The following is a 14,038-nucleotide window of genomic DNA, read 5'->3' as shown; positions in this document are numbered from 1 at the left end:
ATTAACAGGGCAACCAGTTTATAATTAATGTAGGCCCTACACCAACACAAAGCTGGGAGAATTCTTGCTATAAGAGACTAAGGTGTTCAATAACCATAAAGCAAGAGTTTGAGAAATGTTTTGTTCAACGCAGTAACCCAGGTGTCCATCAGATACTATAACCAGAACATTCCTAGAGAACAAACTAACACTCAGTACCTACTCAGATAATGACAAGAACAAATCAGATGCCAGGAAAGGCAAAGGGACCCAGTCCTCCACACTATGTGCATCTCACTCACCTATGTGTGTCTGGGTCATGACGTCTGCCAGCCGGTGTGCTGCTCCACTGCCCCCACTCTGAGTGGAGGAGGAGGAGGTGGTTGATGTAGTAGAGCCATGGATGGCCTGGCTGATCCAATGCTCCATGTTGATGCTGCCCTGGCTAGAGGTCGGGGTTCCTTGGGAATCACCCTGTACTGAGCCTTCATCTTCTGAACCAGAAGAGGTATCTATTTTCAAGAAGAGATTTGATTTGTTAAATAATGCAGCAAAGATGGTCTTCAATCTCACTGCCTTACCACACATTGCCAAAAGTTTCACTTCAGATCAAACAATAATAACCCAGTGATTTTTGGCTTGCAACATTTTTGAAAAGTTATTCCACTCTTCACATAATCAAACTTTTATATTCAGTAAGTTTCATTATACTAAAATACATTAAGTATACTATAGGACATTTATCTGGACATTAAGATACTAGGCAAAGATACCTATTTTCTCAAGAGTAACTGTTTAGAAAGAAGCCAGTATCTTCTCTGTACACACCCACCAAGTTATAGGATGGGGTACAATTTTCTAACACATGCTTGAGCTATTTCTACTTGTTTACAAATAGGTTTGCTGTGATTCCTTGGATGTCCAAAATACTTTTTGAACTATGACTTATTTTTAGTCTTACTGAGAGTACAAAATGCCTATGAGGTTACTCAGACTTTGAGTTTTGATGAAGAAATGGCAGCTAAAGAAGAACCCACTTTAAAGTACATACACACCATATCTCCTTCTCTAGTAACCTAGCCACATGGTGATCTCTGCCTCTATCTCTGGTGCTTATTACATACTCTCATTACATCACACTTCATCTCAATGAAAATCCATTCACTTTTAAAGCATTCATTTATTAGAAAATGTTCTCACATTTAGTTGGTTTATTTTTCTATCTGGAAAAAAATGACATAACCTAAGTAAAATGCACATTATTCACAAAACTTAATAGATATATTTTCATTTAATGCTAGTTCAGTTAGCAGGAAGGGGTTAAGAATGAATGACTGTAGTGTTTGTTTTCTAACCTATACTGGAAGAATGACTTAGGATCTCAACTAGAGATAAGTTATGTGAAATAAAAGGAAACAAGAAGGCTGAGAAATAGCTCTGATATATATAACAGGAAAGAGAATTAGCAGCATTAAAAATAGCTGCACCATTTTATCATAATACATGCTCTGTATATTTTTTATGAAATAAATTAGAAAAACAAGAATATTAGAAATTTTCTCTCCTACCTTTTTGCCTTTTAGCATATAATTTATATATAATACTATTTAAACAAGTGAAACTTAAACATCTTATATATGTATTCTTAAAACTTTAGAAGTGCTTAAATGCATATATCAAGGCCATCTACAAGCTTCTACCCAGAAACTCTTCATATGCTCCTTTCTAGTTAATATTTCATTTCTTACTCTAACACACACTACCTTTCAAGATAAAAGTATAGAATAACATCCCTCAGGATACAGACACAAAATTCTCCACAAAATATTAGTTAGCTAATAAACAGGCAACATACTACACTATGACCAATTGGCTGCTAGAACAGGACACTAAAACCCACAACGAAAGTCCAGGTTAGTATTTAAAAGTGAATTAATGTTACTAATACACTAAAGAATAGCAAAATGTGACATCCTCTAAGACTACAAAAAGTATTTGATAGCATCTCGGGATGAAAACATTCAACATATTAGGAATATAAGAAAATTGTCCTTAAACATAAATCCTCCAAAATTCTCAATTACTGAAAAATGTGCTCCTGAGCTCTTTGGGTACAATGATTTAGTGTCACCAGAGGTTATTTACTTCTGGTGTTTTCACAGGACCTTCTTAGTTCCTGTGGGAATAGGCTGTTACAAAAACTGAGACTAGCCAAGTTCTTTTGGCTCCCTGTCTTCCCATGGGACCTCTCCCTCTTACACTCACTCACTCTTCCATCTCCCACACTTCGGCATAGTCAGAAAGTCCTCACCACTGGCAAGCAGGTACCATGCTTCTTAACTTTCCTAACTGTGATTGTGCTGACCTTCTAAAATAATTTAAATAAAGCATACAGCAACAAGTATTTTACTAGTCACATAAAAACACACTAACAAGGCAAAGGGAAAGTAAACAGGCCAATGTTTCTAATCATTTTAGATGAAGGGTTAGTAAATCATGGATCAAATCATGGATACTGTTTTTGTGAACTTTTTCTAAGCACTTTCATCCACTGACACACAGAAATGGTTGCTTTTATACTACAATATCAGGGTTGAGGAGCTGTGAAAGCCTACAGAAGCTAAAGTACTGTCTCACATTCCACAGGTAAAATCTAAGTGACTCCTGTTTTAGGTCACCATCTGAATTGATTGACCAATTCATCTGGTTTCTTTCACAACATAATAATATATGGTATTAGTATTTAAAGATTTGAGGATATATATGTGTATATCTATATGTATGTAGATATACATATATATCTGTCTAGCAGAAAAAAAGAACTATCTAACTTCAATTATAACTAAAAGCTATAATATTTTCTATATAGATAAATAAATGAGTAAAATTTTCCAAGGATTTTGAGTGATTATAGTTGAATCTTTATGAAAATATAAAATACTAATATAGGCACATACAAAATGATGTTAAATTTCTCTTCCAAGTTAAACTCACATACTATTTTTGGAGTATGGTTCATGAAATTGTTAACTCCTGGGGATGGATATACCTGAAGGACTCTATGTCAACACACTACAGATACTTGCACATCCTTTTTTATTGTAGCAGAAGTCACAATAGCTAGGTTATTAAATCAACTTATATGCCCATCAATAAAAAACTGTGGTTTGCTATACACAATAAACTTTTACTCAGTGGTAAGAAAAGGTCAAATCCCGAGATCTACAAGAAAATGGATAGAGAAGGAGAGTTCATTATGTTAAGGAAAATAAACCATACAGTTATGCAACTAAGGGAGGAACATTGCATGTTCCCATTCACATATGGAATCTAGGTGTGTATGTGTGTAGAACAGAAAGGAACTATAGAGGAGGAGATAAGATCTAAAGTAAGGTAGAACAAGAGAATAATGGGATACATGTGACATAGAAGGGAAAGAGTGACAAACTGGGGGGAAACTAAAGGATGAATGAGATGTAGATGGGCATCAGAAGGACTCTGAGGAGGATGAGTAACAGCAATGTATATGTGAAGATGCTGTGATGAGGCCCATCATTTTGTATTTTGACATTTAAAGAGTTTTTTTTTTAAAGACTGCTGTTGCTGAGATAGTTATCAATTAATTATAAGGCGGGAGACATGTGACACATTTAAGAAGCAGAAACATTGAAGGTGTTGCTAACCTGGGGGTGTATAGGCATCCATAGAGGTCTGTACAACCAGGGATCTTCGTTTGGAAGGCATGGGCACTGCCATTTTCCTTTCTTTGTGTTTAGCAAGAGCTGCCTGGACAGCCTCTGTATGAACATCTGAAATGAAGAGAGTTCAATTATTCCACCATTCAGACCAAAGTCCTAAAAACAGATCCTTCATGCAACTGTCTGGACCTGTGGTACATGGGATCTTTTTACTTAGGCTAAGAAATAAATGGGTAAAAGAAAGTAAAGTAGTTAGTCCCACCAGTCTGAAATACCCAGTAGAAAAAAATTAAAATTCATTCACTTTATTAGCATTCAATCTTTATTTTAAAAAAAATTGGCTCCAAAATGCTCATGACTTTTCATAGAGTAAATGGGCCCTGACTATTAGAGGTCATGTATTCAAGCTTGATAATTCCTTCCAATATCCCATTAGAGGAAGTATGTTTGCCTCATAACTCATAGTCAGAAAACATAAGCTACAATCCAGAGACTATGTTAGACATTTTATAAATATTAATCCATGATATCAATTCCACACATATTATCAAAAGCCAATTTTATGTTTATTTCTCTCCACTTCTAGAGATGAAAGGCAAGATGCTGCATATGCTGGATAAGAGCTCTAATAATGAACCACATCCCTAGCCTGAATGCCTACTTTGTAAGGCAGCATCATTACAAAAGACTTAGAGTAATGAGAAAGAAGCAAGCATTGAGATATATTCAGCATTTTTCTATTTATTTGATGGGAACTATAAGGTATAAGTCATAGTTTTTATTGAAAATTTCCATTCAATTTATTCTAATTGAGGTGTCTCCCCACACGTCCTTCCAGATTCTCCTGATTCCCCAGTTCACCCAAATCCACATCCTTTCTTTCTCTCTCTCATTAAAATACAAATAGGTATCTAAAATAATAAGGTAAAATAAAACAAAGAAACCAGAATAGAAAAAAGCAAACAGAAGGGGGAAAAGACTAAGAGAAAATACAAGAAACACATATAGATGCAGAGACACACACTTCACTTTCACAAACACAGAAATCCCACAAAAACACAACACCACAAACCATAATATATACAAAAAAGACTTGTAAAGAAAAAAAGAAAAAAGTAAAAACATGCATAGACAAAGCATTATGAGGCCAGGAATCTCCAGAAATATCAATGACTTTGTTTTGTGTTGGTCATTTACTGTTAGGCATAGGATCTGTCCTTAATGATTTGTATACTCAGTGAGACTCCATTGGAGAAAACTAATTTTTCCTTCGTGAGCAGTTATCAATTGGAGATAACTTCTGGGTTAGGGATGAGGGGTTGTGCCCACTTCATCTTTTAGTGCTAGAACCACATTAGGCATAGACCTGTGTTTGCTGTCATAGTCTCTGTGAATTCATATGTGCATCAGTCTCACTGTGTTTGGGAGGCCTTCTTTGATGTCAGTCATCCCAACTGGCTCTTACAATGTTTCTGCCTCCTCTTCCACAGGTTCTTTGAGTTCTGAGAAGAGGGATTTGATGGAGACATCTCATTTCAGACTGAGTGTTACAAATTCTCTCACTCTCTGAACATTGTCCCATTGTGGTCTGTTTTTGCTCCTATCTATTGCAGGTGGAAGTTTCACTAATGATGGCTGAACAAGACAGTGATCTACAAGTATAGTAAAACTGCTACCTTCCTTTAGCAGAAAAGTAGTATTTGGATTTCTGCTATATCCCTGATCTTTCTAGTCAGGTATGGGTTATATCTCATAGAGTGGACCTTAAATCTAATTAGATATCAGTTGGTGCCTTAGCTAGGGTTTCTATTGCTATGATGAAACACTATGACCAAAAAGCAAGTTGGGGAGGAAAGGCTTATACTTCCACTGCACCTGTTAGCCATCAAAGAAGTCAGAGCAGGAGCTCAAACAGAACAGGAACCTGAAGGCAGGAGCTGACGCAGAGGCCATGGAGGAATGCTGCTTACTGGCTTGCTCATCATGGCCTGCTTAGCCTGATTTCTTACAAAACTCAGGACCACCAGTCCAGTGATGGCAGCAACTAGAAAGGAAATGCCCACTGTTGTTACTGGAAGCAGCTTCCAAGAATATGGTTTAAAAGGTTGTAGATCTGTGATATTTAATAATGATTGCCAACTTGATAGGATCTAGACTCACCTTCAAGACAAACCTCTGGCAGGCCTGCTAGAGATTTTCTACATTGGGTTAACTGGTATGGGAAGAAGAATCTCTAAATGTGAATTGCATCATTTAATGGGCTTTGTGTGCTACAGGTGAATCCCAGATTGCATAAAAAGAAGAAAGCTAACTGAGCACTGGCATCCATTGCTCTCTGCTTGTCCTTGGATACACTGGGACCAGTAACCTCTTGCTCCTGCCACCATACAGTCTCAGCTATAATGGATTATATCCCCTCAAACTATAAGCCAAAATAAATCCTTTCTTAAGTTGCTTCTTGTTGGCTATTCTGTGACAGTCACAGGAAAAGTGGCTGGTATAATGAGAGTCAAATACTGAAGGAGAAAAAGGCAAAGCTAAGATCTGGGCTCAGGAATAATGAGAACATAATGGTGTCTGCTCTGTCTCCTGAAGGGTGTGAGGACCAAGGACTCACAGGAAGTTCCCCAAAACCCCAGCCATTCTCAGTACCCTGCACAAAGGAAACAAGAAGAACTGTTTAAACATGTAAGACTGGAAAGAATGGGTATTACCTGAGATATAAGGTGAAATCCCACATAAATTCTAAGAAAGCACATACAAATAAAACTTTGAGGACAAAACAGTAATATGATAAATAGGTTGTTACAAAACAGATCTTCCTTTTATCTTCATGAGTCTATGAATGAAATTTACCAGCTGTGATGCATTAGAAACTCATTAAAGCACTTGATTAAGTGCCCCACAAAATCTTAATTAAAATGTTCTTGATGAAGTTTTTCCAGTCAAATGAATTAAAAACTAGAAGAGGCTGTGAAAGGGAAATGATGAAAAGGAAAAAAATAAATAAACCTCACTCATTCGAAGGTATTTGACCAGATAACGAGGGTCAGTTTACACAGAGATGTCATGATGTCTTTCAAATGAGAGTCTGTAATGTCCACAAGACCTTAACAGACTTGCTGATCACACTGGCCATACAGACCGTGTCATGAATTCCAATTGAGTGTCAGAAATACAAATGACTACAAAGACACAGGAAAAGACCTAGCCTATGTGCACTATGCTGCAGAGATAACTGATTTTCTTTCTGTCACTACCCATGAGTACCAAAAGGTGGCCAAAAGCTAGGAAGTGACAGCCTACAATGTCAGGGAAATAGAAAACGACTTTGGGGTATATCCCAAGGTGACCTTAATACAGTATCAAAGCAAAAAATAAATTAAGCAGCAAAGCTACAACCTAGAAGTACAAAATGAGATAGACATAAAGAAATCTAGGAGGGATAGCTGGACTAAGTTCTCCCACAAAGAGTACTGATTTCAAGCTTTTGGTAGTATGGACTGTGGCATGCTAAGAAAAATGTGTTGTGATTTGCAATACTGTCTTGGGGGAAGGGTTCTGCCTAGGTAAGCATCAGACAACCTATCATTCATGAGTAAGAAAGTTGGGAGATCTACAAAAGACACAGGACAAAGAAGTAAAGTCACTCACTGATCCTGAACCACATTTGGTGGTCCTTGATGGAACAGCTAGCCCAAATCTACTTAGGACTCAGATTCATAGAAGTTGTCTTTGGAACGGGTGACAGCAAATTGATAGTTTGCTCCTTCAGTGACACAGAGTCTTTATTGTCTGTGCCCTCCTCTGCTCTAAAAGTTTATAGTTTATTCACTTTATTAACTTTTCTTTTGCTGAAAGCTCTAAAGCATTCAACTATAGACACTAAATGATTTAAGACCAGCTTTACACAGCACTAAATTAACAGATCACTAGTGTTAGTAAATGATTCGTTAGGAACTTCTTATATTTATAGCATCAAGCACATCATACTAAGAGACATTTCTCCACCAGAATTTCAGAAAGTACTGGAAATAATAAACACCTTTGCATGATATATAGTGATTAAGGAAAAGGCACTAGTGTCTCCCTCAGCAAGAGTTTATTAAAAGTTCAGTAATACAGCAAAATGTTGGGCAACTCTGGCTCATTTGTCTCTATTTCCTACAAACATCTCTTTCTAAAATAATCACCATGGGTGACTGACTGGCTCGTAAATCTACTCAGTCAGTCCCCACTCCTCCAACTGGGTTGGAAGATAGACCTTATGGCTTCTAATAATTTATCTAACTTATTACTTTCCTCTAATAGACTTTTGAAGCTTTTCTTTTCATTTAGTTCTATAAGCTGAGGCTCTTTATTAATGATGGAAAGCACAATGAATTTTGCAATGGAAAAATACACCTGTGTTTCTTTAGAAACAAAAGGATTAAGAATCCAGGCTTTGGTGGAAAAATACCAGTTCTATTAGTTACCATCTGTATTAACTCTAAATACAAATTCTGTTTTGTTGTCTTGTGTTTTAAGGCAGTGTATCCATACATAATCCAGGCTGGCTACAAACTCATAGCAATCCTCCTGTCTCCCAAGTTCTGGGATTACAGCCATGTACCCTCATACTAGGCTTGAATATATATTTTTTAGGTCAAGAATACAATTTCATCATCTATAAACTCTGAATAACATCACATAGTTGCTGAGAGAATTACCTAGGATAAAACATACAAAGCAAAATGGTAAATACATATTGCACAAGTGTAAGATGACAGCTGCCTTCACCAATATTTTGAGGCAAAAATTATTTTACTGAGTGTGCAACACTTAAAATGAACAGAGAGGTTAGGCTGCTGACTGGTTCAACCTGTTCTTCATATATTGTACCATGAATCCTTGTAGCAATACTGTGGAACACATGGAAGTTGTGGTGCACATCTGACTGTCAGTCACCCAAATACATTTATTCTGATATATGTGTTCCTGTTTGGTCACTACAAGAAAAAAGTCTATGAACCACATGTGAACAGCTATATATATTGCTGTTCAACTCTCTATAGGAGCCAGTGAATAACTCCATTGTGTTTTGAGATAGAACCTCCATATGTAGCCCAAATTCACATAAAAGTTGTGATCCACCTGCCTGATCGTCTCAAGTGCTGGGAATGAAGATGTGCAGCAGCACACCCAGAAATACTCTGTCTCACTCAGAGAAAATTCTGTCATCTGCTTCCATCTCTGTTAGTATGATACATTTGGTTGATATTAATAAGGGAACACTGGTAAATTATTAAATAACATCCATGCTACGAAATGCACATTTTGTGTTAATAATCAGTGTGTTATGAATAACAGTGTGAAACAACATGAAGATACCAGTGTGGTGTCATACAAGATAGCTTCAATGCTCCACAAGCCCTCCGTGCCTTGATCTTCATTCCTCCACCTCTAATCTCTGTCTACTCCTAACTTTTTTACCCTTTCCAGATGTACATTTTCCATAATGACACGAAGATGGAGTCATAGGATACCCGCCCATTTTAGGTTAATTCTTTCACTTAGTAAGACACCTTTAGGTTTCATTGGTATCTTTTAGTAGATCAATAGTGCACTTATTTTTACCACTAAAAATCTACTATCTGATGCAGTTTAAAATGAATAAATGAAGATTCATCTTAGTTTCTTCCAATTTTACACATCAAGAACAAAGTTGCTGTGAAACTGGTATGCAGGTCTTTTAGTTTTCATTTTTATAACCACATCTGCAACTCCGTTGGGTAGACACCAAGGAGTATGTTTAGCTTAACTGACAAGCCAGGCAGTGGTGGTGCACATCTTTAATCTCAGCACTTGGGAGGCAAATCTTGTAGACTATTTCAGCCTGGTCTACAACAACTAGTTACAGGACAGCTAGGACTACACACAGAGAAACCCTGTCTCAAAAAGAAATAAAAATAAAAATAAAAAAATAATAAAAAAGAAAAGAAAAAGAAATTGTCAAACTATATTCTTAATGCATCCTCACCACCAAGGACATTCCCTGTTGCTCTATGTCTTTCCTAGCCTTGAATTTTCATGATTTTGATAGTATCTTGCCTTATTAATCTCCATTTCTCTGATGACATATGCTGAGCATCTTCTCCCATGCTCTATTTACCATCTGTGCATCACTTTGGGGAGATAGCTATTCATATCTTCTGTCCATGTTTTAATTTGATTGTTTTCTTTTCTTTTAGTAGGCTGGCTGTTAGTCCTTTATAACTTATCATTGAAAGGTTAAAAGAAACCCAGATCTGTGGCCTATCTTTTACTATATTAGGGCACAGGTTTTTTTCAGTCAAGCTCAGCTTTTAATTTTTTCTTTGTGAATTGTACTATTGATATATTACCCAAAATTCATCACCACACTGAAATTTATCTCCATTTTCTCCATGATGTCTTCCAGGAACTTTGTGTTTTACAAATGGAGCTGTAATCCTTTTCCAGTTCAAACCTAAATTTAATGTCTAGTTTCTCATTATATTTTGTTTTTATATCATGTCCTACTTTGAAATGATGATCTTTCCCCATTGCAGGTCCATCTGTGGGCTGTCTGTTCTCCTTCACTGACTAATAGTGGACTGACTAATGCTCTTCTCTCATTTACTTTCATAGTAGGTAATGAGCTAAGATGTATATTGGTCCTATTTCTTCTATACTGTTCTTTTATAGATCTTCACATTTTTATATAAACTTAAGAATAAATTTGTTGATAACAACGACAACTGGATCTCTAATAACCCTCTCAAAAATCTTACGTGATTAGAATTATATTTAACATACTGATCAAGTCAGATGAGTTTTTGTTTTTTTCTTTTGGAACTGGGGTTCAAATATAGGGCCTTCTATATGTGAGGCCTTATATTGCCTCTTCTATAAATAGGAAAGAGTTCTGCCATTGCTACAAATTCCTAGCCTTATAGATGAAGTTATTTGAAATGATATCTGAACAACAGTAAGCTTTTCGAAATAAACCACCAACAGTATTTATTAAAATCTTAAAAAAAATCTTATGGGGGCATATGCTATCTGATGTATATGAATAAGATGTATGCATTTGAGAGAGGTGGTTCTCTTCTTCCACCATGTAGATCCTGGGGTCAAAATCAGATTGTTGGGCCTGGTAGTTTACATGCTGAACCCCTCTTAAAAACAAGATTTGGCTATAGAGTCCACTCTGGCCTCCAGAAACCAATCTTCCTATCCTGACCTCTGAAATTCTGGAATCATAGGCATATGATCCTACACTTGGCAATCTTCTAGTTTCACTTGTTGTTGGTTTTTTTAGTATTTATTATTTATTTATTATGTATACAGTGTTCTGCCTGTATGTCTGGCTGCAGGCAAGAAGAGGACACCAGATCTCATTATGGGTGGTTGTGAGACACCATGTGGTTAATAGGAATTGAACTCAGGACCTCTGGAAGAGCAGCCGCTGCTCTTAACCACTGAGCCATATCTCCAGCCTCACTTATTTTCATCACATAATCTTGCATGTGTATTTTTTAGCATTGTACTTAGGTATGTCATATTTCAGTGCCAATTATAATGTTTTAAATATTCTAATTCTGAAGTTTCATTGCTAATAAAAAATGGTAATTTGCTCTCCTATCCTGCAACCTTGCTGCAACTGCATATTTACTACAGGAGCATTTTTCTATTCTTGATAATTCTTTGTCATTTCTACATACAATTTTGTTACCCAGAGTTATATAATTTATCTTCATCCTTTCTAGCTGTGTAGTTTCTTCCATGTTCTCTATTACTAGCTCGAATTTCTAGTATGATATTGCTTAGGAGTGGTAACCTTTACCTTGTCCCTGGATCTTAGTGAAAAATTCATTTTTGACAAATAAATATTAGTTGATGTTATATTGGAACTTGCATGAATATTTAATACATGTAAGGAGCCCATCTTTATTCCTAATTTACAGAGAGGTTCCATCACAACTACTAGATTGTGTTGACTCCTTTTTCTGTATCAATTGATGAAATTAGATGACGTTTTGCCTGTTTTAGCTTGTTGTTTTGATGAATTCGTTGATTGACAAATGTTAAGCCAATCTTGTATTTTGAAAATCAATTCCACTGGGTAACTGCATATAATTCTTTCTATATATTATTGCACTCAATTTGCTAATGTTCCTAAGATTTCTGCACCTAATTAACGAATCATTTGTATATAGTTTTTAATACCTTTGTATAGTTTTTGTCTTAGGGTATTTATTCCTAATTCTTTAAAGAAACAACTTAGATTTTTAATTTTTAATTATTATTAATTTCTTAGTTTTTTATGTGCATTGGTGTTTAGCCTGCATGTATGCCTGTGTGAAGGTGTTAAGATTCCCTTGAACTGGGGTTACAGACAATTGTGCACTGACATGTGGGTGCTGAAATTGAACCTGGGTCCTCTGGAGGAGCAATCAGTTCTCTTAACTGCTAAGCCATCTATCTCTTCAGTCCCAATTTCTTAGTTTTTAATGCATACTTTCAATGTTCTAAAGATTTCTAAGGATTGATTTTTACTCACCTCACAAGTTTAGTTATATGCTTTTTCATTATCTTTTAGTTAAAAATATTTTTCAGTGTCTTGGGACTTTTGATTCATGTGTCGCTTAGAAACAATGTTCTGACAGATATTTGTGGGTTGTTCATCTCTTTCCGCTATTAACAAACATCTAGTTTAAATCATCCATGGTTTGCGAGCATAGTTTATTTTCTATTGTGTTAATGGTGATCTTTTTTATGACTGAAAATATAATCTGCCTTAGTGAATATTTTCGGTGTAAACTTAACAAGTGTAAATTCTCTTGATGTCTTAAATATTCTGTACTAATAAAGTCCAGTTGACTGACACTACTGTTCAGTTCACTTATGTCCTTTCTGATTTTCTGCTCCTGGATCTTTCAATTGCTAGTACTGTGAGGCTATCATGTTCCACAATCACATAATGGTCCATTCACCATTGCTAGGTTTCTTGTCTCACAAACGCTGATAGTTTATCATTGGTCACTTATATATTAAGAATTGTTTAGTCGCCTTTTCTCTTCTTGTCTTTATCTGTGACAACTATCCTTGTCCCCTAGGTATCTTAACTAGAATTACAATGCTTACTTTTTCCACCTCTTTAATTAACAACTGCATATTAAACATAGATCTCTTGTGGGAAATACAGACTTGAGTCTTGTTTTTAAATCCACTCTGAAATCACTTCACATATTTAGATTCCTGAGACTTATGTTGACTGCTGACAGATACTTGCATATTAGTAAGTTTCCTACCATCGATTTATATTTCTTTCCTTGTTTAACACGTATTTTCTGCCTTTTCTTGTACTGAGTTTTATATAATCCTATTTTCCTTTCTCTAATCACATCAATTAGACTTTACTGTAACACTTTCTGCATGGCTGCCCGAGTTGACAACATACATTTATAATTAATACAAGTAGACTTTGAAGTCAGATAATACCACCTCATGGGTGGTAAAAGGACTTCATTACAAATTACTGCCCAAATCTTCATCCTGTCATTTGCACCACTACTGTCATTTATTTTACTAGTACACAGGCTATAATTATTTCATGCTTGTCCTGTTAGTTCAATTCAAAAATATTTTATTTAATCCGCATTTCATCATTTGTATTTTTTATTGAGCTCTACATTTTTCTCTGCTCCCCTCCCTGCCTCTCCTCCTTCCCTTTAACCCTCTCCCAATGTCCCCATGCTCCTAATTTAATCAGGAGATCTTGTCTTTTTCTACTTCCCATGTAGATTAGATCTATGTATGTCTCTCTTAGGGTCCTCAATGTATCTAAGTTCTCTGGGATTGTGATTTGTGAGCTGGTTTTCTTTGCTTTATGTTTAAAAAGCACTTATGAGTGAGTACATGTGATAATTGTCTTTCTGGGTCTGGGTTACCTCGTCAAAATGATATTTTCTAGCTCCATCCATTTGTCTGCAAAATTCAACAGGTCGTTATTTTTTTTCTGTTGTGTAGTACTCCATTGTGTAAATGTACCACACTTTCCTTACTCATTCTTTGGTCGAGGGGCATTTAGGTTGCTTCCAGGTTCTAGCTATGACAAACAATGCTGCTCTGAACATGGCTGAGCACATGTCTTTGTGGCACGATTGAGCATCCTTTACATATATACCCAAAAAGTGGTATTACTGGGTCTTGAGGAAGGTTATTTCCTAATTTTCTGAGAAAATCGCCGCATTGACATCCAAAGGGGCTGGACCATCTTGCATTCTCACCAGCAATGCAGCAGTGTTCCCTTTCCCCACAACCTCTCCAGCATAAGTTGTCATCAGTGTTTTTTATCT

The 14,038-nt window shown here is 36.2% G+C and overlaps 1 protein-coding gene across 4 annotated transcripts in view; it reads right to left on the bottom strand.

Annotated features, from left to right (window-relative positions):
* Dip2c (DIP2 acetate--CoA ligase C (putative)) overlaps positions 1-14,038 on the bottom strand; it is a 378,666-nt gene that overhangs the window by 141,346 nt on the left and 223,282 nt on the right. For all 4 annotated transcript variants that reach the window (XM_085699206.2, XM_085699207.2, XM_085699208.2 and 1 more), the window contains 2 exons: positions 3,663-3,788; positions 282-491 (listed from right to left, as the gene is read on the bottom strand). In XM_085699206.2, coding sequence (XP_085555332.2) covers positions 282-491; positions 3,663-3,788 — 336 coding nt within the window. The remainder of the gene's footprint in view (positions 1-281; positions 492-3,662; positions 3,789-14,038) is intronic.

Source organism: Myodes glareolus, chromosome 14 (genome assembly GCF_982192425.1).
Source record: "Myodes glareolus chromosome 14, mMyoGla1.1, whole genome shotgun sequence".
Taxonomy (NCBI): Eukaryota; Metazoa; Chordata; class Mammalia; order Rodentia; family Cricetidae; genus Myodes; species Myodes glareolus.
Note: the sequence above shows the minus strand (reverse complement) of the source record. Positions and strands in the feature narration are given on the sequence as shown.